Source organism: Oncorhynchus mykiss, chromosome 23 (assembly GCF_057628025.1).
Source record: "Oncorhynchus mykiss isolate SJ-2025 chromosome 23, ASM5762802v1, whole genome shotgun sequence".
Taxonomy (NCBI): Eukaryota; Metazoa; Chordata; class Actinopteri; order Salmoniformes; family Salmonidae; genus Oncorhynchus; species Oncorhynchus mykiss.
The window spans coordinates 35,095,096-35,121,871 of record NC_143044.1 but is presented as its reverse complement, the minus strand read 5'-3'; the positions used below and the strand labels follow the sequence as shown (position 1 = coordinate 35,121,871).

General features: G+C 44.4%; 1 protein-coding gene across 3 annotated transcripts in view; it reads left to right on the top strand.

Annotated features, from left to right (window-relative positions):
* The window catches only part of LOC110503120 (disks large homolog 5), a 112,504-nt gene that overhangs the window by 65,942 nt on the left and 19,786 nt on the right, over nucleotides 1-26,776 (top strand). For all 3 annotated transcript variants that reach the window (XM_090217370.1, XM_090217371.1, XM_090217369.1), the window contains exons 9-25: nucleotides 461-659; nucleotides 835-948; nucleotides 3,409-3,639; nucleotides 10,621-10,805; nucleotides 11,090-11,215; nucleotides 11,505-11,637; nucleotides 11,844-11,971; nucleotides 12,106-12,281; nucleotides 13,632-13,735; nucleotides 15,789-15,881; nucleotides 18,042-18,485; nucleotides 19,432-20,328; nucleotides 20,585-20,705; nucleotides 21,012-21,159; nucleotides 21,354-21,481; nucleotides 23,850-23,936; nucleotides 24,232-24,409. In XM_090217370.1, coding sequence (XP_090073496.1) covers nucleotides 461-659; nucleotides 835-948; nucleotides 3,409-3,639; nucleotides 10,621-10,805; nucleotides 11,090-11,215; nucleotides 11,505-11,637; nucleotides 11,844-11,971; nucleotides 12,106-12,281; nucleotides 13,632-13,735; nucleotides 15,789-15,881; nucleotides 18,042-18,485; nucleotides 19,432-20,328; nucleotides 20,585-20,705; nucleotides 21,012-21,159; nucleotides 21,354-21,481; nucleotides 23,850-23,936; nucleotides 24,232-24,409 — 3,492 coding nt within the window. The remainder of the gene's footprint in view (nucleotides 1-460; nucleotides 660-834; nucleotides 949-3,408; nucleotides 3,640-10,620; nucleotides 10,806-11,089; nucleotides 11,216-11,504; nucleotides 11,638-11,843; nucleotides 11,972-12,105; nucleotides 12,282-13,631; nucleotides 13,736-15,788; nucleotides 15,882-18,041; nucleotides 18,486-19,431; nucleotides 20,329-20,584; nucleotides 20,706-21,011; nucleotides 21,160-21,353; nucleotides 21,482-23,849; nucleotides 23,937-24,231; nucleotides 24,410-26,776) is intronic.

Genomic DNA, 26,776 nt, shown 5'->3' with positions numbered 1-26,776 from the left:
TTGACTCCACCTCTCTCCCCCTGTCCTGTTACTGTGTCAGGTTTGACTCGACCTCGCTCCCCCTGTCCTGTTACTGTGTCAGGTTTGACTCCACCTCTCTCCCCCTGTCCTGTTACTGTGTCAGGTTTGACTCCACCTCTCTCCCCCTGTCCTGTTACTGTGTCAGGTTTGACTCGACCTCTCTCCCCCTGTCCTGTTACTGTGTCAGGTTTGACTCCACCTCTCTCTCCCTGTCCTGTTACTGTGTCAGGTTTGACTCCACCTCTCTCCCCCTGTCCTGTTACTGTGTCAGGTTTGACTCCACCTCTCTCTCCCTGTCCTGTTACTGTGTCAGGTTTGACTCCACCTCTCTCCCCCTGTCCTGTTACTGTGTCAGGTTTGACTCCACCTCTCTCCCCCTGTCCTGTTACTGTGTCAGGTTTGACTCCACCTCTCTCCCCCTGTTCTGTTACTGTGTCAGGTTTGACTCGACCCAGGCGGAGCTGTCGAAGGCTGCAGTGCAGAACAAGGAGCTACAGAGAGAGATGGAGCGGCTGCAGACAGAATCCACACGGCTGAAGACCCAGCAGCTGAAGGCCGTTAAGGACTGTGAGAAGTACAAGGAGGAGAGGGACTCGGTCTTCAATGAGTACAGACTCATCATGAGTGAGAGGGACCAGGTCAGAGAGAGATATTTTTACTTTACCAGGTTTAGTGGATAGGGATAATGCACATTTCTATTCATTTGCCAGATTTAGCCAGGAGGCTTCTTTCCTTTTGTATAAATACTACATCAAGTATAATAGTAAAACCGTAATATCACTGTAATGCAGTAAAGTGTATTGTGTGGAGCAGGTGATCACAGAGGTGGACAAGCTCCAGACAGGGCTGGAGGTGGCTGAGGCCAAACTGAAGAACACCTCGTCAGAGAAGAGGATGACCAGCGAAGAGATGGAGGCACTACGTCAGGTAAGACAATGCCTCAATCTGTACCTCAATCTGTATGTAGTGTTAGCGGAGGTACACACTCAGAAATAAGGGTACAGTATTGTTCCCTGAGGTACCAAAAGATCAATATACTGTACACATAATGTTCCTTCAGCGGTACATGTATGATCTCACATGGTACTGTTCGGTACCTTTTAGGGCACATGTGTGGATAATCTAGTATAATGGTAGATTTTTGTACCCAATACTTTTATGTAAATGTACAATCGTCACACTCTCATTCTCAATGGTAGGTGAAGGGACATCTCCATTTCCAAGGTTACAAACGTATTTTGTGTACCCTCAGTTCTTGATGGTACTGATCTGTCGTTTTGCTTAGCAGAATTGTTGCCACATAAAAGGAATTAACGGCTTTGTCACGGTGGTGGTACCCTAAAAAGGCAAATTTGTACCATAATCATTATCATGTTTCCCAGCATGCTCTACTGCAGGTAGATTTTTAGGAATTGTTTTAATATCTGTATTTTTGCATTTACTTTGATTGGCTGATTAATCTTATGCTATAAAGATAAATAATAAACCATTTTCTCAACTAGTCCAATCAGTTAGTTAGATTTATTGCACCCGTTACTGAAATGGTTGTTCCAGTTTAAATGGTTTGGTCGTCTCCTAACCCTGTCAGTCATTCTGAATGCAGATTGCAGGTGAATAGAAAATGCCAACTGTTGGCTATCCTAACTCTGGCTTGATTCATATAGGAATTACACATCACTTTCCAAGCCAGCCTAATGTGACTTACAGGGCTGATGTGGCCAGTAAACCAGGAATTTCAGGCCACTGTAGTGTAAAACTAGGTCTTAAAATAAGGCCTTATGAGATAGTGGGAGGAGCTATAGGAGGACGGGGTAATTGTAGTGGCATGTATGGAATGGTATCAAATATATGGAAACCCGCCCAGGTTCTGTCGTAACCGGCCGTGACCGGGAGGTCCGTGGGGCGACGCACAATTGGCCTAGCGTCGTCCGGGTTAGGGAGGGGTTGGCCGGTAGGGATATCCTTGTCTCATCGCGCACCAGCGACTCCTGTGGCGGGCCGGGCGCAGTGCACACTAACCAAGGTTGCCAGGTGCATGGTGTTTCCTCCGACACATTGGTGCGGCTGGCTTCCGGGTTGGATGCGCGCTGTGTTAAGAAGCAGTGCGGTTTGGTTGGGTTGTGTATCGGAGGACGCATGACTTTCAACTTTCGTCTCTCCCGAGCCCGTACGGGAGTTGTAGCGATGAGACAAGATAGTAGCTACTAACAATTGGATACCACGAAATTGGGGAGAAAAAGGGGTACAATTTATTATTATTTTTTTAACAAAAAAAACAAAAACATATGGAAACCACATGTTTGACTCCATTCCATTAATTCCATTCCAGCCATTACAACGAGCCTGTCCTCCTATGGCTCCTCCCACCAGCCTCCACTGACATGGATATATTGTCATAAATTATAACATTTGCCTCGAAACTCACTTGGTGAAAATGAGGCCCAGAAGAGGAGGGAAGGGAAGGGAGGGAATCTGATTTCATTGGTCCTCAACCTGCGGTTCCGACACTTTATTCAGGATAAATGGAGCTAGCCCTGAGTTAGCCTTCCCTGGAGAAGGTTGGTTCTGAACCATTCTTTGCCATATAAATTTACCTGGCTAAAAGATGATCCACTTCCGTGCTACCGGTTATCCCAAGTCGAACTCAGAGTTGACTAAAGTTACCTCACTAACTCCTCAAACCAGGTTCGTAGTATACCCCTCTGATCTCAACCCAACTTATGGGAGATTCTGGAGCGGTGCCTGAGACGGCGTTTTCCACCACCATCAACAAAACACCAAATTATACTTTTTTTTGTGGAAGAATGGTGTTGCATCCCAACAACAGAGTTCCAGATATAGAATCTATGCCAAGGTGCATTGAAGCTGTTCTGGTTCAAGGGACCCAATGCCTTATTAACACACTTTATGTTGGTGTTTCCTTTATTTTGGCCGTTACTGTACCTTACAGGGTACCACTACAGTGACAAGCAATTGTACCCCTTTCAGAACAAATTTAAATGTAATTTTGTTTGTGTCAGGCCAGGTCATGGTTCAATATGCGCAAAATGCATGGATGAAATGTCCTCTTAGTTGAACTTATGTGTGCTGATTCAGAGTCATGGTGTTAATTTGTTATTTAAAACGATACAGGAAACACATCGATTAGAGAATCAATTAGCTGCCATTTAATAGTATGAAACATCTGCATGTATAAGCTAGTTTGCAAGCCTTCCAAGTCTTGCACGTCTGCATCCTATTATAAAAGACAAAGGCCATGGCATGATAGAAACACCAATAACAAGGTTGACAGATGACCAGGACATCAAGGAACCCCATGATATGGCTCTTTTTTTGTTGTTGTCACTTGAAGTTTCTGAGCTAATTGCTCTCTTCTTTGTGCTGAAGGAGCTTGGCTCGGCGCTGATTGACCGAGACAGAGCTATCTGTGAAAAGAACGAGCTGCTGGAGAAGTGCTGCCACGAGGTGAAGGACAAGGCTGAGGCCCAGAAGGAGTTGAGCCAGGCCTGTAAAGACATCCAGACCATCCGGGAGGAGAGAGACGTAGCCCGCAAGGAGAGGACAGAGGCCATCATACAGAGAGACCAGCTACTGAGAGAATACTACCAGACTAGACAGGTAACACACACACACCTGAGATCATTACCACATACACACCTTAAACACACCTGTATAAGAAGAAGAGAACAGCAAGAACTAATACTCGCACTTTACTTTTTCCTACTCGCACTGACTTTGCTGAAAGCTACTTTGTTAAGGAAATGTTTTACTTACTATGCCTGAGTAATGTTGTCTCACCTAGCTATCTTAAGGTGACTGTACTAATTGTAAGTCACTCTGAAAAAGAGCATCTGCTAACTGACTTAAATGTTATGTACATGTAAATGCAAGACCAGTTGCTGACATAGGCAGGCCATAAAGGCTAGACAGGCCATACAGGCTAGTCAGGCCATACAGGCTAGTCAGGCCATACAGGCTAGTCAGGCCATACAGGCTAGGCAGGATTAATTGAATAATAATAGGGAGATGTGATTGTATACAAATGTGAGCAAGGTCTGAAATTATTATGCTTTAGTCAAATATTATAACAGTTTTGGCTTCTTGCGGTCAACCTGCAATCTACAATTGATTTGAAATGATGTTCCGGCCCCCCGACTGTGCGCTTCTCCATGGCTCTTACAACACATTTGTCCCAGCTTCATTTCATTTTGTGTCAAGCTTTCTGTCTCTGGTTGTCTTTTAGAATTTATTACAGAGGTAGAAGTCAAAAGATCCCTACATTATGAAATGCCCAGCAATCGAAGTGGAAAGCATGTCTCTGACTTTGACACATAGTGGGTATAAAAGTGCTGCCTGCCACTCTACAAAGCACTTCATTACTGCCCAACAGCCACAGTAAACCCAGGAAATGGAACGGGATTGATTTACTCTGGAGCATAATTCAATGCCCCAATGCTTCACTACTACTGTTGCTCAGCATCACTTCCCCAGTATCAGTGTTACACTTTGAAACATGCAGAGAGGCTGAAACATAGGCTGTGTCCCAAATTGCACCCTATTCCATATATATATAAACTCAGCAAAAAAATAAACGTCCGCTCGCTGTCAACTGCGTTTTTATTCAGAAAACTTAACGTGTAAATATTTGCATGAACAAACAAGATTCAACAACTGAGACATAAACTGAACAAGTTCCACAGACATGTGACTAACAGGATGAATGGAATAATGTGTCCCTGAACAAAGGGGAGGTAAAAATCTAAAGTAATAGTCTGGTGTGGCCACTAGCTGTATTAAGTACTGCAGTGCATCTCCTCCTCATGGACTGCACCAGATTTGCCAGTTATTGCTGTGAGATGTTACCCCACTTTTCCACCAAGGCACCTGCAAGTTCCCGGACATTTCTGGGGGGAATGGCCCTAGCCCTCACCCTCCGATCCAAGAGATCCCAGACGTGCTCAATGGGATTGAGATCCGGGCTTTTCACTGGCTAAGGCAGAACACTGACATTCCTGTCTTGCAGTAAATCACACACAGAATGAGCAGTATGGCTGGTGGCATTGTCATGCTGGAGGATCATGTCAGGATGATCCTGCAGGAAGGGTACCACATGAGGCAGGAGGATGTCTTCCCTGTAACGCACAGCGTTGAGATTGCCTGCAATGACAACAAGCGCAGTCCGATGATGCTGTGACACACCGCCCCAGACCATGATGGACCCTCCACCTCCAAATCGATCCCACTCCAGAGTACAGGCCTCGGTGTAACGCTCATTCCTTCGACGATAAACGCAAATCCAACCATCACCCCTGGTGAGACAAAACCGCGACTCGTCAGTGAAGAGCACTTTTTGCCAGTCCTGTCTGGTCCAGCGACGGTGGGTTTGTGCCCATAGGCGACGTTGTTGCCGGTGATGTCTGGTGAGGACCTGCCTTACAACAGGCCTACAAGCCCTCAGTCCAGCCTCTCTCAGCCTATTGCGCACAGTTTGAGCACTGATGGAGGAATTGTGCGTTCCTGGTGTAACTCGGGCGGTTGTTGATGCCATCCTGTACCTGTCCCGCAGGCGTGATGTTCGGGTGTATCGATCCTGTGCAGGTGTTGTTACACGTGGTCTACCACTGTGAGGATGATCAACTGTCCATCCTGTCTCCCTGTAGCGCTGTCTTAGGTGTCTCACAGTATGGACATTGCAATTTATTATCCTGGCCACATCTGCAGTCCTCATGCCTCCTTGCAGCATGCCTAAGGCATGTTCACACAGATGAGCAGGGACCCTGGGCATCTTTCTTTTGGTGTTTTTCAGAGTCAGTAGAAAGGCCTCTTTAGTGTCCTAAGTTTTCATAACTGTGACCTTAATTGCCTACCATCTGTAAGCTGTTAGTGTTTTAACGACCGTTCCACAGGTGAATGTTCATTAATTGTTTTTGGTTCATTGAGCAAGAGAAACAGTGTTTAAACCCTTTACAATGAAGATCTGTGAAGTTATTTGGATTTTTATGAATTATCTTTGAAAGACAGGTTCCTGAAAAAGGGATGTTTATTTTTTTGCTGAGTTTATATATATACAGTGGGGCAAAAAAGTATTTAGGCAGCCACCAATTGTGCAAGTTCTCCCACTTAAAAAGATGAGAGAGGCCTGTAATTTTCATCATAGGTACACTTCAACTATGACAGACAAAATGAGAAAAAAAATCCAGAAAATCACATTGTAGGATTTTTAATGAATTTATTTGCAAATTATGGTGGAAAATAAGTATTTGGCCAATAACAAAAGTTTATCTCAATACTTTGTTATATACCCTTTGTTGGCAATGACAGAGGTTAAACGTTTTCTGTAAGTCTTCACAAGGTTTTCAGACACTGTTGCTGGTATTTTGGCCCATTCCTCCATGCAGATCTCCTCTAGAGCAGTGATGTTTTGGGGCTGTTGCTGGGCAACACAGACTTTCAACTCCCTCCAAAGATTTTCTATGGGGTTGAGATCTGGAGACTGGCTAGGCCACTCCAGGACCTTGAAATGCTTCTTACGAAGCCACTCCTTCGTTGCCTGGGCGGGTGGTGTGTTTGGGATCATTGTCATGCTGAAAGACCCAGCCACGATTCATCATCAATGCCCTTGCTGATAGAAGGAGGTTTTCACTCAAAATCTCACGATACATGGCCCCATTCATTCTTTCCTTTACATGGATCAGTCGTCCTGGTCCCTTAGCAGAAAAACAGCACCAAAGCATGATGTTTACACCCCCATGCTTCACAGTAGGTATGGTGTTCTTTGGATGCAATTCAGCATTCTTTGTCTTCCAAACACGACGAGTTGAGTTTTTACCAAAAAGTTATATTTTGGTTTTATCTGACCATATGACATTCTCCCAATCTTCTTCTGGATCATCCAAATGCTCTCTAGCAAACTTCAGACGAGCCTGGACATGTACTGGCTTAAGCAGGGGGACACGTCTGGCACTGCAGGATTTGAGTCCCTGGCGGCGTAGTGTGTTACTGATGGTAGGCTTTGTTACTTTGGTCCCAGCTCTCTGCAGGTCATTCACTAGGTCCCCCTGTGTGGCTCTGGGATTTTTGCTCACCGTTCTTGTGATCATTTAGACCCCACTGGGTGAGATCTTGCGTGGAGCCCCAGATCGAGGGAGATTGTCAGTGGTCTTGTATGTCTTCCATTTCCTAATAATTGCTCCCACAGTTGATTTCTTCAAACCAAGCTGCTTACCTATTGCAGATTCAGTCTTCCCAGCCCAACCCATCTTGTCCCTGACATCCTTGGAGAGCTCTTTGTTCTTGGCCATAGTGGAGTTCGGAGTGTGACTGTTTGAGGTTGTGGACAGGTGTCTTTTATACTGATAACAAGTTCAAACAGGTGCCATTAATACAGGTAAGGAGTGGAGGACAGAGGAGCCTCTTAAAGAAGAAGTCACAGGTCTGTGAGAGCCAGAAATCTTGCTTGTTTGTAGGTGACCAAATACTTATTTTCCACCATAATTTGCAAATAAATTCATTAAAAATCCTACAATGTGATTTTCTGGATTTTTTTTCTCATTTTGTCTGTCATAGTTGAAGTGTACCTATGATGAAAATTCCAGGCCTATCTCATCTTTTTAAGTGGGAGAACTTGCACAATTGGTGGCTGACTAAATACTTTTTTGCCCCACTGTATATACAGTTGAAGTCGGAAGTTTACATACACTTAGGCTGCAGTCATTAAAACTCGTTTTTTTCTACCACTCCACAAATGTCTTGTTAACAAACTATAGTTTTGTCAAGTCGGTTAGGACTTCTACTTTGTGCATGACACAAGTAATTTTTAGAACAATTGTTTACAGACAGATTATTTCATTTATAATCCACTGTATCACAATTCGAGTGGGTCAGAAGTTTACATACACTAAACTGACTGTGCCTTTAAAGGCTTAGAAAATTTCAGAAAATGATGTCATGGCTTTAGAAGCTTCTGATAGGCTGACATCATTAAAGTAAATTTAGTACAAATAAATGCATGCTCTTCAACCGATCGCTGCCCGCACCCACCCGCCTAGCATCACTACTCTGGACGGTTCTGATTTAGAATATGTGGACAACTATAAATACCTACAGTTGAAGTCGGAAGATTACATACACCTTAGCCAAATACATTTAAATTCCGTTTTTCACATTTCCTGACATTTAATCATTGGTAAAAATTCCCTGTTTTAGGTCAGTTGGGATGACCACTTTATTTTAAGAATGTGAAATGTCAGAATAATGTTAGAGAGAATGATTTATTTCAGCTTGCATTTCTTTCATCACATTCCCAGTGGGTCAGAAGTTTACATACACTCAATTAGTATTTGGTAGCATTGCCTTTAAATTACTTAACTTGGGTCAAACGTTTCGGGTAGCCTTCTACAAGCTTCCCACAATAGGTTGGGTGAATTTTAGCCCATTCCTCCTGGCAGAGTTGGTGTAACTGAGTCAGGTTTGTTGGCCTCATTGCTCACACACGATTTTTCAGTTCTGCTCATAAATATTCTATTTTCTACCTAATATCTACAGTGCATTTGGAAAGTATTCAGACCACTTGACTTTTTCCACAGTTTGTTACGTTACAGCCTTATTCTAAAATTGATTTAAAAAAAAAAATGATCTCATCAATCTACACACAATACCCCATGATGTCAAAACAACATTTTAGCAAATTCATAAAAAAACAAAAAATTGAAATATCACATTTACATAAGTATTCTGACCCTTTACTCAATACTTTGTTGAAACACATGTGGCAGCAATTACAGCCTCTTGTGTATGACGCTTCAAGCTTGGCACACCTGTATCTGTGGAGTTTCTCCCATTCTTCTCTGCAGATTCTCTCAAACTCTGTCAGGTTGTATGGGGAGCGTCACTGCACAGGTCTCTCCAGAGATGTTCAATCGGGTTGAAGTCCGGGCTCTGGCTGGGCCACTCAAGGACTTTCGGGGACTTGTCCCGAAGCCACTCCTGCGTTGTCTTGGATGTGGGCTTAGGGTCGTTGTCCTGTTGGAAGGTGAATCTTCACCCCAGTCTGAGGCCTTGAGCGGTCTGGAGCAAGTTTTCATCAAGGATCTCTCTGTACTTTGCTCCGTTCATCTTTTCCTCGATCCTGACTAGTCTCCCAGTCCCTGCCACTGAAAATTATCCCCACAGCATGATGCTGCCACCACCATGCTTCACTGTAGGGATGGTGACAGGTTTCCTCCAGATGTGACCCATGGCATTCAAGCCAAAGAGTTCAATCATCAGACCAGAGAATATTAAAAAAATAAAAATGTTATCCCCAATTTCATGATATCCAATTGGTAGTTACAGTCTTGTCCCATCGTTGCAACTCCCGTATGGAGTCGGACGATGCAAAGGTCGAGAGCCATGCCTCCTCCGAAACATAACCCTGCCAAGCCACACTGCTTACTTAACCCAGAAGCTAGTCGCACCAATGTGCTACTCTACCATAAAGGTCTTATTGGTGGAGTGCTGCAGAGATGGTTGTCCTTCAGGAAGGTCCTCCCATCTCCACAGATGAACTCTGGAGCTCTGTCAGAGTGACCATCGGGTTCTTGGCCACCTCCCTGAACAAGGCTCTTCTCCCTCGATTGCTGGGCAGACAGCTCTAGGAAGAGTCTTGGTGGTTTCAAACTTCTTCCATTTAAGAATGATGGAGGCCACTGGGTTCTTGGGGACCTTCAATGCTGCAGACAATTTTTAGTACCCTTCCCCAGATCTTTACCTCGACACAATCCTGTCTTGGAGCTCTACGGACAATTCCTTCTACCTCATGGCTTGGTTTTTGCTCTGACATGCACTGTCAACTGTGGGACCTTATATAGACAGGTGTGTGCCTTTCCAAATCATGTCCAGTCAATTGAATTTACCACAGGTGGAATCCAATAAAGTTGTAGAAACATCTCATGGATGATCAATGGAAACAGGATGCACCTGAGCTCATTTTCAAGTTTCATAGCAAAGGGTCTGTTTTTTTTATTTTTAATACATTTGCTACCATTTCTAAAAACTGTTTTCGCTTTGCCATTATCGGGTATTGTGTGTAGATTGATGAGGGGGAAAAAGTATTTGATAAATTTTAGAATAAGTCTGTAATGTAACAAAATGTGGAGAAAGTCAAGGGGTCTGAATACTTTCCGATTGCACTCTATATAAGGAATAGGGTGCCATTTGGGATGCAGAATACTGTGGTAGAATTGGTGGTGTATGTCTGTCTGTTTTTAAAATGGTCCCATTCCTTGTTGCCATCGTGGTGGCTGGCTGGATAATCTTTTATGAATCCCCTGCTATGTGGCACCTGCTTGGCGGGGTTACCCTGGGTTAAGGGCACAGCACAGTGAGCACAGCTGGAATGAAAAAAGCACAACCAGCCGTCACATCCCTGTCTGTCCCACTTCACAGCCAAATCTATAATCTAATCCATAGGATGCACTCAAACAAAATGTTACACAACAAGTCAGTTGGGGTCAATTCCCTTTTCAATTCAATCAAATCAGGAAGTTGGGGGGGTACTAAACTGACCCAAGATCAGCATCTAGGGGCAACTTCAACCTACACCCATTTCCTCCTCATCAGAAACAAGACTCGACAACCCTGGACATGGAGCGGGCCAACAAGGAGATAGAGGTGCTGAGGAAGCAGTATGAAGCCATGTCTCAGGAGCTGAAGGAGGCGACGCAGGAAGCAGAGGTGGCCAAGTGTCGACGCGACTGGGCCTTTCAGGAGAGAGACAAGATAGTGGCAGAGAGAGAGAGTATTCGGTGAGTAGAGAGAGAATAAATAGAGAGAAACATCTTGCATTCCACAGCACATGGCCCCTAGAACCTGTCAGGAAGCCAACAGGATGATAGCTAAGAAACACACTTTATATCGATATTGAAGACTCAAGGATCAGTGGCCAGTGCCGAAAAATTAGTTGAAAGGCTCGGTCTTAAATTTCCACAGAAGAGTGGATGATTATTGGATATTTACAGAAAATGGGACAAGCTTGAAAGGCAATGTATGAATTGATGTAGATGACGCCCTGTGTGTGTGTGTCTGTCAGAACGTTATGTGACAATCTGAGGAGAGAGAGGGACCGAGCGGTGAGCGACCTGGCAGATGCATTGAGAAACCTAGATGATACCAGGAAACAGAAAAATGACGCGTCACGCGAACTTAAGGAACTCAAGTGAGTTATTCATCCTTCTACATCCTCCATCTATCCATTTCTCCATCAATCCACATCAGAATATAAACCTCTGAAAACTATTTACAGTACAGAGGAATAGAACCCTATTATTTAACTTTGCCAGTTCTGTAACTTGATTTGAAGTACTGTAGCTTTTGGTGCTCTGACAGACAGTGTTATTTATAACCAGGTTTTATTGCCACCTAGTGGTTGAAATGGCTGTCTGTACATGCACAAGTTTGTCTTCAAATGTAAAGGTTGTTTTCAAAGTTTCTCTTTCTTTCTACAGAGAAAGGATTGAAGACCAGTTGGAAAAGGAGGCCAGTTTTCGTCAGCTGATGGCTCATAATTCACACGATTCAGCCATCGACACAGACTCTTTGGAGTGGGAGACGGAAGTTGTGCAGTTTGAGAAAAACAGAGTAAGTGTTTAGCGCTCACCAAGCTATTTATCTTGGCCAATTCCACATGCATTACTTTGTGCTATTGCCAAATCGAATTGAACCACAAAGAATGAATACAGTAGTAAAACAGTAGTAATATTCAGACAAGCAAACCATGGACACATTTTAGATCAGATGCGCCTTTTTAATGAGGAAATAGTAATGCTTTATTTACGTTATTTCAGGAGGACATGGATTTAAAAGCACTTGGTTTTGACGTTGCCGAGGGGATAAATGAGCCATATTTACCAGGAGACTGTGGGATATTTGTGAGTAAGGTGGACAGAGGAGGTATTGCTGAAGGAAGGTTAAGGTAAATCACACTTAATGGCCTTCTTCCTACTTTTGAAAAACATATTGTTATTATTAATCATCCACTGGTTACAGTTCTGCTTGGTTGCATCTTCTCTCTACAAAGTCAATTATTGGTTGCTCTTCTCTCTACAGAGTGAATGATTGGCTGTTGAAGATTAACAATGTGGACCTGACCAATAAGGACAGGAAGCAGGTTCTGAAGGCAGTGCTGAGCGGAGAAGGAGTGATCAATATGGTGGTCCGCAGGAGGAAATCTCTGGGAGGACGCTTAATCACTCCTATTGAGATCAACCTCACAGGATACAAAGGTATCACTCATATACAGCAAAACCTCACACAATAAAAATATTTGAAAAAAATACATTATTTAACCGGGTAGGCCAGTTGAGAACAAGTTCTCATTTACAACTGCGACCTGGCCAAGATAAAGCAAAGCAGTGCGACAAAAACAACAACACAGAGTTACACATGGGATAAACAAACGTACAGTCAATAACACAATAGGAAAATCTATGTACAGTGTGTGCAAATGTAGTAAGGTTAGAGAGGTAAGGCAATAAATAGGCCATAGAGACAAAATAATTACAATTTAGCATTAACACTGGAGTGATAGATGTGTATATGATGATGTGCAAGTAGAGATACTGGGGTGCAAAAGAGCAAGAGGATAAATAACAATATGGGGATGAGGTAGTTGGGTGTGCTATTTACAGATTGGCTGTGTACAGGTACAGTTCTATATAAGAGCCAAATAAGTCTTCTTTGACTTGTAACCATAGCGGATCCCTTTTTGGTGCCTTTTTTTGAATGTTCTATAAAGAAGCATGCTCATAAGGTTAAACATGTAACCTTTATGGTGCTATAAAGAACTATTCAAAAAGAGCACCAAAAAGGATTCTGCTGTCATTACAACCATTTCTGATGCCGTATATACCTCTTTTTAATGGTTATTTTACAGAACCTTTATCTCAATCTCAAAGGTTCTACAAAAAACAGTTGAAGAACAATACTTTTTCTTCTGGTTAGACATATTATATTGTTAAAATTCCAAAGGTTTTATTATTGTGTTAATTGACAAGTTGTATCAGGTGTGCTACCTCTGGAACAGCTGGGGCTCCCTGAGGAGAGGTTTGAGATCTAGTGATTTAGACATCAGTTCTCAATTGACACAAGACCATACATCAGTCTTTCACAAGACACTGTCATATGTAATATGTAATAGCTTAACACAACACATTAGATAAACTGGAATCACACTGTCTCTCACGGTTTCACCAAAAGAGCTGTGAGCAACCCAAGCACCAAAATATTCTAATGAGCCTCCGCCCCTATATTTGAATTGTCACTAAAAGAGCAAAGAACTATTTTCTGAACTGCAAAGAATCATTGAAGAGCTCAAAGGGTTATTGGAGTTATTATGGTTCCACATAGAACCATCACTCTTTCCAAAGAACCCTTGCGGAACCCTCTTTTCTTAGTGCATATCACCCTGCCCAAGCACTTATCATCCATTTTTGGATGGAATGCAAAATATGAAACTTCTGTCATTGTATGATCAGTATCCAACACTAGATTGATGATGACGATTGTGATGAGGAGGAGGATAATGAAATGTGTGTGTGCTGAAGACGTGACGTTATCCTCCCTGCCTCCTCCAGCCAGTGGTATAGGGCTGGAGTGTGGGGTGTTTGTAGCTGGGGTCACTCCGGGCTCTCCAGCAACCAAGGAGGGTTCACTCACAGTTGGAGATCGACTCATCGCTGTACGTATCACATTACACCTGCTTTTATTATGAAAGCTAATATTGTTTTTCTACTAAACCTGGTCCTGTATCCATAAAGCGCATATGAGTAGGAGTGCTTATCTAGGATCAGTTTAGCCATTTAGATTCAAATGAATGATTAGGTGGGGACCTAATCCTAGATTAGTACTCATACTTCATGAATATATACAGTGAGGCAAAAAAGTATTTGATCCCCTGCTGATTTTTTTTACATTTGCCCACTGACAAGGAAATGATCAGTCTATAATTTTAATGGTAGGTTTATTTGAACAGTGAGAGACAGAATAACAACAAAAAAATCCAGAAATACGCATTTAAAAAATGTTATAAATTGATTTGCATTTTAATGAGGGAAATAAGTATTTGACCCCTCTGCAAAACATTACTTAGTACTTGCTGGCAAAACCCTTGTTGGCAATCACAGAGGTCAGACGTTTCTTGTTGTTGGCCACCAGGTTTGCACACATCTCTGGAGCGATTTTGTTCCACTCCTTTTTGTAGATCTTCTCCAAGTCATTAAGGTTTCGAGGCTGACGTTTGGCATCTCGAACCTTCAGCTCCCTTCACAGATTTTCTATGGGATTAAGGTCTGGAGACTGGCTAGGCCACTCCAGGACCTTAATGTGCTTCTTCTTGAGCCACTCCTTTGTTGCCTTGGCCGTGTGTTTTGGGTCATTGTGATGCTTACCTTCAATGCTCAAGATTTGACGGTACATGGCCCCGTCCATCGTCCCTTTGATGCGGTGAAGTTGTCCTGTCCCCTTAGCAGAACCCCCCCCCAAAGCATAACGTTTCCACCTCCATGTTTGACGGTGGGGATGGTGTTCTTGGGATCATAGGCAGCATTCCTCCTCCAAATACGGCGAGTTGAGTTAATGCCAAAGAGCTCCATTTTGGTCTCATCTGACCACAACACTTTCACCCAGTTGTCCTCTGAATCATTCAGATGTTCATTGGCAAACTTCAGACGGGCATGTATTTGTGCTTTCTTGAGCAGGGGGACCTTGCGGGAGCTGCAGGATTTCAGTCCTTCACAGCGTAGTGTGTTACCAATTGTTTTCTTGGTGACTATGGTCCCAGCTGCCTTTAGATCATTGACAAGGTCCTCCTGTGTAGTTCTGTGCGGATTCCTCACCGTTCTCATGATCATTGCAATTCCACAAGGTAAGATCTTGCATGGAGCCCCTGGCCGAAGGAGATTGACAGTTCTCTTGTGTTTCTTCCATTTGCGAATAATCACACCAACTGTTGTCACCTTCTCACCAAGCTACTTGGCAATGGTCTTGTAGCCCATTCCAGCCTTGCGTAGGTCTACAATCTTGTCCCTGACATCCTTGGAGAGCTCTTTGTTCTTGGCCATGGTGGAGAGTTTGGAATCTGATTGATTGATTACTTCTGTGGACAGGTGTCTTTTATACAGGTAACAAGCTGAGATTAGGAGCACTCCCTTTAAGAGTGTGCTCCTAATCTTAGCTCATTACCTGTATAAAAGACACCTGGGAGCCAGGTGATTGAGAGGGGGTCAAATACTTATTTCCCTCATTAAAATGCAAATCAATTTATAACATTTTTGACATGCGTTTTTCTGGATTTTGTTGTTGTTATTCTGTCTCTTACTGTTCCCTCACTGTATATTGTAAATACATGGTCACATGTTAATAATATATTTTTGTATGCAAATCTCAGCTTGTTGTTTATGACCAACCGGATTCTCCCATTTGTAGTTTTGCATCATCATATCTTAATTGCATTTCATAACACATTCATGGATCCCCAGACAGTTTGCATGCATATTACCGTGGTGACTCTATTCATTTATAAATAATTTGGTCTGCGTCTGAAATGGCCTCCTATTCCCTATATAGTGCACTACTTTTGACCAGAGCCCTAGTCAAAAGTAATGCAAAGTGGTGCAGTACATAGGGAATAGGAGGCCATTTGGGACTTGGGAGTATTTAAGTGAAGACCTGCTTGCTTCCCTGCTATAACATTGTTTGGATACGTTGTGCTGACCTCATTTTCCCCTCCACAGATAAATGGAATAGCACTAGATAACAAGTCACTGTCTGAGTGTGAAGCTTTACTGCGGAGCTGCAGAGATGCTCTCAGCGTCTCTCTCATCAAGGTGAGTTAAGGCTGTCTGGGTCCCAAATGCCACACTATTCCCTATGTAGTGCATTACTTTTGACCAGGGTTTTGGCCACAAGTAGTGCACTATATAGGGAATAGGATGCCATTAGGGATATCTTCATCTACTGGCTTTGTTATCAATGCTGTAGCCAATAGATAGATAGATGTTAGCATGAGCTGTGGAATGAATATCTTGAGCTGGTAATGGGGGCTGAGAAAATGTGAAATATATTATTGTATTGGAACTGGTTGGTTCATATAATTATAAAGTTTATTTAGTCTATTAAGCTGAGATATTAAATTATAGTAACCCGTATTGGCATGTACTCTACCTGCCAGTAATGGGAAAGTAATAATCATGAATGTTTCCTCAATTTTCTTTAAACAGTTAGTGCCTTCAGAAAGTATTCATTCCCCTTGTTTTTTCTCACCCATCTACACACAATACCCCATAATGACAAAGTGTTTTGCACAAGTATTCACACCCCTTTGCTATGACACTCTACATTGAGCTCAGGTGCATCTATGATCATCCTTGAGATGTCACTACAACTCGACTCGTCTCCACCTGTGACCAATTCAATTGTTTGGACATGATTTAGAAATAAACACACCTGTATGTATAAGGTCCCACAGTTGACAGTTTCTGTCAGAGCTGAAACTATACCATGAAGTCCAAGGAACTGTGCGTAGATCTCTGAGAAATAATTGTGATGAGTCATATATCAGGTGAAGGGTATAAAACCATTTCTGGAGCGTTCAAAGTTTCCAAGAGGACAGAGGTCTTGAGGGAAATTGAAAAAAATATGGAACTACCTAGTCTCTGCCTAGAGCTGGCCATCCAACCAAACTGAGCAACAGGGCAAGAAGGACCTTAGTCAGGGAGGTGACCAAGAACCCAAGAACTTCAGAGTTCCTTGGCTGTGATGGGAGAACCTGTCAGAAGGACAACAGTCTCTACAGCAATTCAACAATCTGGATTTAATGGGAGAGTGGCCAGACAGAAACCACTGCTAAGAAAAAGGCAACATGACAGCACGCCTGGAGTTTTCAGAAAGGCACGTGAATGTCTGAGTGCATAAAACAAAATATTCTGTGGTCTGATGAGACACAAATTGTACTCTTTGGCCTGAATGCGCTAACACCATCCCTACCATGAAGTATGATGGTGGCAGCAGCATGCTATGGGGATGCTTTTCAGCGACAGGGACTGGGAGACTGGTAAGGATAGAAAGAACAATGGAGCCAAATACAGGAAAATCCTTGATGAAAACCTGCTTCAGAGTGAAAACGACCTTGCACTCGGGGGCGAAGATTTACGTTCCAACAGGACAATGACCCCAAGCATACAGCCAAAGCAAAGCTGAAATGGTTTCTGAACAAGAATGTGAAAGTCCTTGAGCGGCGCAGCCAAAGCCCAGACTTGAATCATATTGAACCTCTGTGGAAAGACTTGAAGATTGCTGTTCACTGCTGCTCCCCATCTAACTTAACAGCGCTTGAGAAAATCTGCAAGGAAGAATGGGAGAAAATCCCCAAATCCAGATATGCAGAGCTGATACAGACATACCCAAGACGACTCAAAGATGTAATCGCCGCCAAAGTTGCTTCTATAAAGTATTGACTCAGGGGTGTGAATACTTATGTAAATGAAATATTACTGTAAGGCATTTTCAATACATTTGTGAAAATGTATAAAAACATGTTTTCACTTTGTTATTACAAGATAATTAGGTGGGGCTTACATTTGTCCTATTTCACATGTTTTTTTGCAAATCCCACAGAGAGAGGGGTCAGTGCCAGGGATCAGCCATTATTGATGGCAACCCTGGAGCAATTAGGATTAAGTGCCTTGCTTAAGGGCACATCAACCGGTTTTCAATTAGTTGGCTCTGGGATTTGAGCCAGCGACCTTTCGGCTACTGGCCCAACGCTTCTAACTACTGGGCTACCTGCCGCCAGAGTTCATTATGGGGTGTTGTGTGTAGATGGGAGAGAAATCCATTTTGAATTCAGGCTGTAACACAACAAAATGTGGATTAAGTCAAGGGGTATGAATTATTTCTGAATGCTCTGTAAATGTTTCCTGGGTCACAAATTTCAGCACTATGAACAACCTAAGTGGAAATGAGTGACCACTTGTTTGCTCCCTCAGAGTTGCTCCGGCCAGAGTATCTTTGAAAACCTGCGAGACGCCTCAGAGAAGACCTCCAACTGCCGCTCGCTCCACTCTTGGCACTCCCGGAACTCCAAGAACAACAACAGCTCTACCCAGACAGACATGTTCTGCCCTGATATTGGCTCCAGTGGTGGAGAGAGATACAACCATCCCAACAAAGACAGGAGTCATAGCAACGTTGTAGCAGTAGACAACAACAGTAGAGGTGGCTCCATCTGCCAGCACAAGCCGTTTTCCAGTAGCTCCATGTACTCCCGCTCTCTATCCCACAGGGGGAGCTGTCTGCAGCACAGCCCAGTTAGTTCAGGGCCATTGGGGTCCCCAGAGCTCCACCAGGACTACTGCTACAGGAGAGGGGAGTCACACAGCAGACGACCACTCACCTTCACCCCTGTGGCCTCTGACTGTACTACCCTGCAGGTTGGTCTTGGAAGGATGGGTGGAGGGGGGGTGGGGAATGGATGGATAGATGGAGGGATGTGGAGGGAGAGGGGGGGAATGGATGGATGGTTGGAGAGATGTGGAGGGAAGGGGAAGAATGGATGGATGGTTGGAGGGGGGAGGAATGGATGAATAGACGGAGGGATGTGGAGGGAGGGGGAGGAATGGATGGATGGTTGGAGGGATGTGGGGGGGGGGGGTGAATGGATGGATTGTTGGAGGGATGTGGAGGGAAGGGGAAGAATGGATGGATGGTTGGAGGGGGCAGGAATGGATGAATAGACGGAGGGATGTGGAGGGAGGGGGAGGAATGGATGGTTGGAGGAAGGGGGAGGAATGGATGGATGGTTGGAGGGATGTGGAGGGAGGGGGAGAAATGGATGGATGGTTGGAGAGATGTGGAGGTAGGAAGAATGGATGGATAGATGGAGGGTGTGGAGGGAGGGGGAGGAATGGATGGAGGGATGTGGAGGGAGGAATTGATGGATAGATGGAGGGAGGGGGAGGAATGGATGGATGTTGGAGGGAGGGGGAGGTAGGGGGAAGAATGGATGGATAGATGGAGGGTGTGGAGGGAGGGGGAGGAATGGATGGAATGGATGTGGAGGGAGGAATGGATGGATAGATGGAGGGATGTGGAGGGAGGGGGAGGAATGGATGGATGGTTGGAGGGGTGTGGGAGGAATGGATGGAGGGATGGAGGGTTGTGGAGGGAGGGAGAGAAATGGATGGATAGTTGGAGGGATGTGGAGGAATGGATGGATGGTTGGAGGGATGTGGAGGTAGGGGGAAGAATGGATGCATGTCAAGTAGTTTTTTTCTAAATAGCTCCTGAACGTTATTGTTTTTAATGTGTGCTGTAATGTTGTTATGTGTGTAAGACTGTAACATATCAATTTCCACCCTGGGGTTATATTCTATTTAGAGCACGCTGCTGGACAGAGGAGGAGACAGAGACAGAGGAGGAGACAGAGACAGAGGAGGAGACAGAGACAGAGGAGGAGACAGAGACAGAGGAGGTGACAGAGACAGAGACAGAGGAGGTGACAGAGACAGAGTAGGTGACAGAGACAGAGGAGGAGACAGAGACAGAGGAGGAGAGGAAGGACACACCACTACTCCAGAGAGAGAGAAGCCGAGCGGAGGCACCTGGCCTAAAGTCTTGGTGGGCGCGTCCATCCTCGAGTGTGCCCAGCTCTCCATCTATAAGAAGCCCAAGCAGAGGAAGTCCATCTTCGACGCAGACACCTTCAAACGGCCCGAGGCGTCCTCCAAGCTGGACTACCTCTCCTTGTCCCAGCTATCAAAACACTCCCCGCAGGACTCTCAGTCTGAGGTGGGGCCAGGGGTGGGGATAGGGCAGACCCCTCCCACCCCACCTCAGAGGAGCGATTCGTTCAGGTTCAAACACCGCCAGCAGATCAGCTCTGCCTCGGACTCCACCATCACCACAGGGACAGGCACCCCTCCAACCACCCCGGGCCAGGCCCCAGGTGGCCTACCCCTGGTGGGCAAACAACAGGAGGGGGGGGGGCTGGAGGGTCGAGACAGAGACGGAGATAGGGAAAGGGACAGAGATGGGGAAAGAGACAGAGACAGAGAAAATCGAGACAGAGACGGGGACAGTGAGAAGCACAATTACTACATAGACCCTCCTGGAGAGGGGATGCAGCCAATCATCAGCTCCAGGAAGTCATGTGATGAGGATGTAAGCAGGCAGAGGGGGGAGGAGCTGGACAGGGACAGGAGAAGGTACCGTCCCAAATCAGCCCCTGCGTTACGCCGGAACATGACCCCTCTACACATCCACATCCCTATCCAGGTAAATAACATTCCTGATTGATTGGTTGATTGATTAATTGGTTGTTTGGTTGATTAATTAATTGAGCCCTGTGGCTGTGCTTAGCCAAACTTTCCAAGTTTCCTTTTGGTACGATGTTGATATTCTTATTGATTTGCCATTACACGCAGCAAATATTCACTCTGCAATGAACTCCTGTGTTTTCCATACGCTGCATGCCGTGTCAGTGTGTGTTACTAGAGCTGATAGTTCCTGTCCGTCTTTACTGTGCGTCCAGAGTTTCTCTAATGACGAGGCGTCTCCAGAGCCGGTGGACTTGGTGCGTTTCTCTCCCTTGCGCTCTCATCGTTACAGCATGCCTTTGGTACCACCAGGATACAGCAGCACCATGACTGCACGTAAGTCTCCTGTTACAACTATCTGAACAAGTAATTGTATATTAGATTATCTCATTAATGATGCATCTTCTTATCTTGTTTTCTCCACTGTGTTTCAGTACAGGTGTGATATTGCACCTGATCTCTTTCATTTCCTGTTTTCTTAACCCTTACTGGCCCTGATTTAACAGATAGCGTCTCTTTTGAATTGTGATGATTGTGACCAAGTCTTTTTTTTTTTACCTTATTGCGTCTAACTTATAAGAGCTGTATAAGAGTGTCTGCTTCATGACTAAAATGTAAATGTCCTTGTTTTTGGTCATCCAGACCCCGGACACAGAGGTCTAGCCCCGTGTCCTGCTGTCACCGCTGTGATGAGGAACCCAGTCTATACCGCCTGGAGCCATGACGTTCACACAAACCACAACTGTCCTCCTGCACCGACCTCAGGCAACCACTCACACTCTCACCCCAGGTAGATACCCCTCCTCAATGCCAAGCCATTTCCAGGTATCCCAGGTCTGAATCAGTCCATGATTAGAAGGCAGTAATTCAAACATAAACTTAATGTCAACAATGCACTTAATGGTCTAGATCTTACAATATAGCTCAACATAGATATGTCATAATTGGCTGCATGAATCTGATGACTGTGTTCTTCTCCTATAGTCCCCAGCACCAAGGTCGTCTGAGCCTGGATTTGAGCCACAAGCGGTCTGGTGACTTAACGTCAGATTCATCACCCTGTAGCCAGACACCACACAGCACCAACTCCCTGCCCTCCAGTACCAGACTGGGTCAGTGAACGAACAAATGAACGAACGAATGAACAAATAAAAAATAAAAACCTTATTGAGTCAATAATTAGATTTCTACATTATGAGCCAGCAATCATTTACATTTTAGTCATTTAGCAGATGCTCTGATCCACAGCCACTTACAGAGGTGAGTGGATACATTTTAGTCATTTAGCAGACACTCTGATCCACAGTCACTTACAGAGGTGAGTGGATACATTTTAGTCATTTAGCAGACACTCTGATCCACAGTCACTTACAGAGGTGAGTGGATACATTTTAGTCATTTAGCAGACGCTCTGATCCACAGTCACTTACAGAGGTGAGTGGATACATTTTAGTAATTTAGCAGACACTCTGATCCACAGTCACTTACAGAGGTGAGTGGATACATTTTAGTCATTTAGCAGACACTCTGATCCACAGTCACTTACAGAGGTGAGTGGATACATTTTAGTCATTTAGCAGACACTCTGATCCACAGAGGTGAGTGGATACATTTTAGTCATTTAGCAGACGCTCTGATCCACAGTCACTTACAGAGGTGAGTGGATACATTTTAGTCATTTAGCAGACACTCTGATCCACAGTCACTTACAGAGGTGAGTGGATACATTTTAGTCATTTAGCAGACACTCTGATCCACAGAGGTGAGTGGATACATTTTAGTCATTTAGCAGACACTCTGATCCACAGTCACTTACAGAGGTGAGTGGATACATTTTAGTCATTTAGCAGACACTCTGATCCACAGTCACTTACAGAGGTGAGTGGATACATTTTAGTCATTTAGCAGACACTCTGATCCACAGCCACTTACAGAGGTGAGTGGATACATTTTAGTCATTTAGCAGACACTCTGATCCACAGCCACTTACAGAGGTGAGTGGATACATTTTAGTCATTTAGCAGACACTCTGATCCACAGTCACTTACAGAGGTGAGTGGATACATTTTAGTCATTTAGCAAACACTCTGATCCACAGATGTGAGTGGATACATTTTAGTCATTTAGCAGACACTCTGATCCACAGCCACTTACAGAGGTGAGTGGATACATTTTAGTCATTTAGCAGACACTCTGATCCACAGCCACTTATAGAGGTGAGTGGATATATTTTAGTCATTTAGCAGACACTCTGATCCACAGACGTGAGGGGATACATTTTAGTCATTTAGCAGACACTCTGATCCACAGAGGTGAGTGGATACATTTTAGTCATTTAGCAGACACTCTGATCCACAGCCACTTACAGAGGTGAGTGGATATATTTTAGTCATTTAGCAGACACTCTGATCCACAGTCACTTACAGAGGTGAGTGGATACATTTTAGTCATTTAGCAGACACTCTGATCCACAGTCACTTACAGAGGTGAGTGGATACATTTTAGTCATTTAGCAGACACTCTGATCCACAGTCACTTACAGAGGTGAGTGGATACATTTTAGTCATTTAGCAGACACTCTGATCCACAGCCACTTACAGAGGTGAGGGGATACATTTTAGTCATTTAGCAGACACTCTGATCCACAGTCACTTACAGAGGTGAGTGGATACATTTTAGTCATTTAGCAGACACTCTGATCCACAGCCACTTACAGAGGTGAGGGGATACATTTTAGTCATTTAGCAGACACTCTGATCCACAGCCACTTACAGAGGTGAGGGGATACATTTTAGTCACTTAGCAGACACTCTGATCCACAGCCACTTACAGAGGTGAGGGGATACATTTTAGTCATTTAGCAGACACTCTGATCCACAGCCACTTACAGAGGTGAGGGGATACATTTTAGTCATTTAGCAGACACTCTGATCCACAGCCACTTACAGAGGTGAGGGGATACATTTTAGTCACTTAGCAGACACTCTGATCCACAGCCACTTACAGAGGTGAGGGGATACATTTTAGTCATTTAGCAGACACTCTGATCCACAGAGGTGAGGGGATACATTTTAGTCATTTAGCAAACACTCTGATCCACAGAGGTGAGGGGATACATTTTAGTCATTTAGCAAACACTCTGATCCACAGACGTGAGGGGATACATTTTAGTCATTTAGCAGACACTCTGATCCACAGAGGTGAGTGGATACATTTGAAACTTGGCTACCCACCTCTTTTTTTACTCGTCCCCCGTGGGATTCGAACCCACAATCCTGGCGTTGCATGCATCTACCAACTGAGCCACACGGGATCATACATGTAGTGCTTTTACTATTGTTATAATCAGTTTATGGTCTTTCATGGCATGAATGATATTAACATTCACTTGTCTTACCCCTCTAAGATAGAGGTTGTTATTACTGTTAGTCTGAATGTTACTACTGGTAACTCACCTCCATCTGTTTATGATCTTGACAGGTTCCTCTGGTAATTTACATTTCCGGCACGAGCGTATTAAAATCCCCCCTACTCGATACCCACGGTCTGTTGCAGGGTCTGATAGAGGTAGGTTGTTTATGTCTCCTGCTGCTACAAGGTTACATATTTACACTCCTCCAACAGTATGAGCTTATTGAATTATGAATGTATGTAATGAATAGATTTTCATGAATGTATTTGAAGGGATTCAATTCTTTTTTTCTGTGCCCATCAACTATGTGGTTACAAAAGTAGCATTTATTTACCTAGAAAGTACATGGGCAATTGGATTACGACACAGTAATAACCTATGAGTAACTTAGTTTCTCCTCCCTCTCTTTTCTTCCACCATGTCACCCTCCTCTCGCCTTCCCCCCACCAGGGTCCTTGTCCCACTCAGAGTGCAGCTCCCTGTCCCACTCCACTCCTCCCATGTCCCCCGCCAATCTAGAGACAGCGTCCTTTGCCAGCAGCCAATCACAGAGCTCTATCTCCACCAGCGCCACCCAGCCCAGGATATCAGGCAGCCCTGCCTTAATAGGGGACCGACGGAAGGACAGGTGCAAACATGCACACACAAACACACAGCGCGAAAGCACACACACAGCCACACATGTGCGCGCATCAGCACACTAGAGTCCTACCTGGGTCAGTTTTTTGGAGCCACACCTGCCCCGTGCCGGCTACATCAATTCCGAGCCCCACCCAATACCCCACAGCAGGACAGATTTTTCTCTGCAACCCGACCCACCCGCATAGCATTGTTCCGAGAGCTGATCCCTGACCCGCAAAATAATGTACATTTATTTAATTGTTTTTATGACTCCAGAGTAGTCGGCTATTATTCCCCTTCCCTGCATTAATGAATTTGTCTGCATGTCTATTCAACATTTGAATAAAAGGAAACCAACGATGCAGCACATTGACAAATCAAATTGACTTCTAATTAGCCTTCTTACCTAATGAAAGCCTATAGCCGACATACAAAACAATACCTCTACATTCAATATGTTTTCAGATAATCAAATAGTTTAATTGAAACTTAAATGAACAATTCCCAGAATCTAATATAGCCTACAAAAACACATGCATTTAGTTGGCTATACTCAAACTTTCACCAGCTGCAGCGGTTTAAACTTTATAAGATCTGCGTATGGTCTAAATGAACAAACTGATAATTAACAGAACTATTGTCAACAAATACCTTCTGGACACGTTTTGCAGACTATGTAAGCTATCCATCTACCGGGTTGCTCTCCTTGCCTACAGGGACTCCAAAATCCTTCCTAACCAGGGGTTTCACTTGCCAGCACCTGTTTCCACAATGGTCTATTCCACCATTATAAACTATCTTCTTATTTCTCTGGTTAGATTAACCATTTCCAAGTGAGCTAGCCTAGCTAGGGAAAGAAAACTTGACAATGTATTGTCACGTGTGGTGGCGGGACGGAACATAGATCTGCACGTGGACAAATTAGAATGTTTCAGCACCACACAAAGAGACAGTACCTGCTCTACACTCTCTCACAGCCTACTGCCTGCCTCACCACTCACAGAATGGAATTCGCAACACAACAAGCTCCTGGGTTTGTAAAAAATCTATATATTTTGATTGAAGACCTTTCCGACCTGATGCAGGACCCTAACACACACACACACACACACACACACACACACACACACACACACACACACACACCTGCTTTTAGGTACCATCCCCATCACTTTGACTAGTTACCTGTTGCCTCATTAGTCAATGGAACATGTTGATATACAGTATACCTGTACATCCCATCGGTCTCTCTTCTGTTTGTCTTTGTCTCTTGTCTGTCTGTCTGTGAGTTGATGCTGATCGTAGTGTTAGTGGTGAAGTAAACATCACTGTCTGGAAGCTGTGTCCCACGTTGTTTGTGGCTCCATCTTCTATAATTTCATCTGTAAACTGTCTTTCCTTCCCCTTGTCTATCTGGAGCTCTCTGAACCTTCCTGACATCCATCCTCTCCTTTCTGGGATTTTCTATTCGCTCCCTTTCCCTTTCTTGCTTTCCCTCCTTTGCCTCGTTACTCCTTTTCCGTCTTCCCCTCTTTTTCTTCTCTTCCCTCTCTTCCCCTTTCCCTCTGTCCCTCTCCTCACCCTCTGTCCCTCTCTTCACCCTCTGTCCCTCTCCTCACCCTCTGTCCCTCTCTTCACCCTCTGTCCCTCTCTTCACCCTCTGTCCCTCTCCTCACCCTCTGTCCCTCTCCTCACCCTCTGTCCCTCTTCTCACCCTCTTTCCCTCTCTTCACCCTCTCTGTGTGATTTTCTTTCCCTCTCTTTCCCTGTATTTTCCTCCTCTTCTCTCTTTCCCTGTATTTTCCTTCTCTTCTCTCTTCCCCTGTGTTCCCCTGTCTTTCCTTCTCTTCTCTCTTTCCCTGTCTTTCCCTGTCTTTCCCTGTCTTTCCTTCTCTTCTCTCTTTCCCTGTCTTTCCCTGTCTTTCCTTCTCTTCTCTCTTTCCCTGTCTTCCCCTGTCTTTCCCTGTCTTTCCCTGTCTTTCCTTCTCTTCTCTCTTTCCCTGTCTTTCCCTGTCTTTCCTTCTCTTTCCCTGTCTTCCCCTGTCTTCCCCTGTCTTTCCCTGTTTTTCCCTCTCTTTCCCTGTCTTTCCCTCTCTTTCCCTGTATTTTCCTTCTCTTCTCTCTTTCCCTGTATTTTCCTTATCTTCTCTCTTCCCCTGTCTTTCCCTGTCTTTCCCTGCCTTTCCCTGTCTTTCCCTCTCTTTCCCTGTCTTTCCCTGTCTTTCCTTCTCTTCTCTCTTCCCCTGTCTTTCCCTGTCTTTCCCTGTCTTTCCCTGTCTTTCCTTCTCTTTCCCTGTCTTCCCCTGTCTTCCCCTGTCTTTCCCTGTCTTTCTCGGTCTTTCCCTCTCTTTCCCTGTCTTTCCCTCTCTTTCCC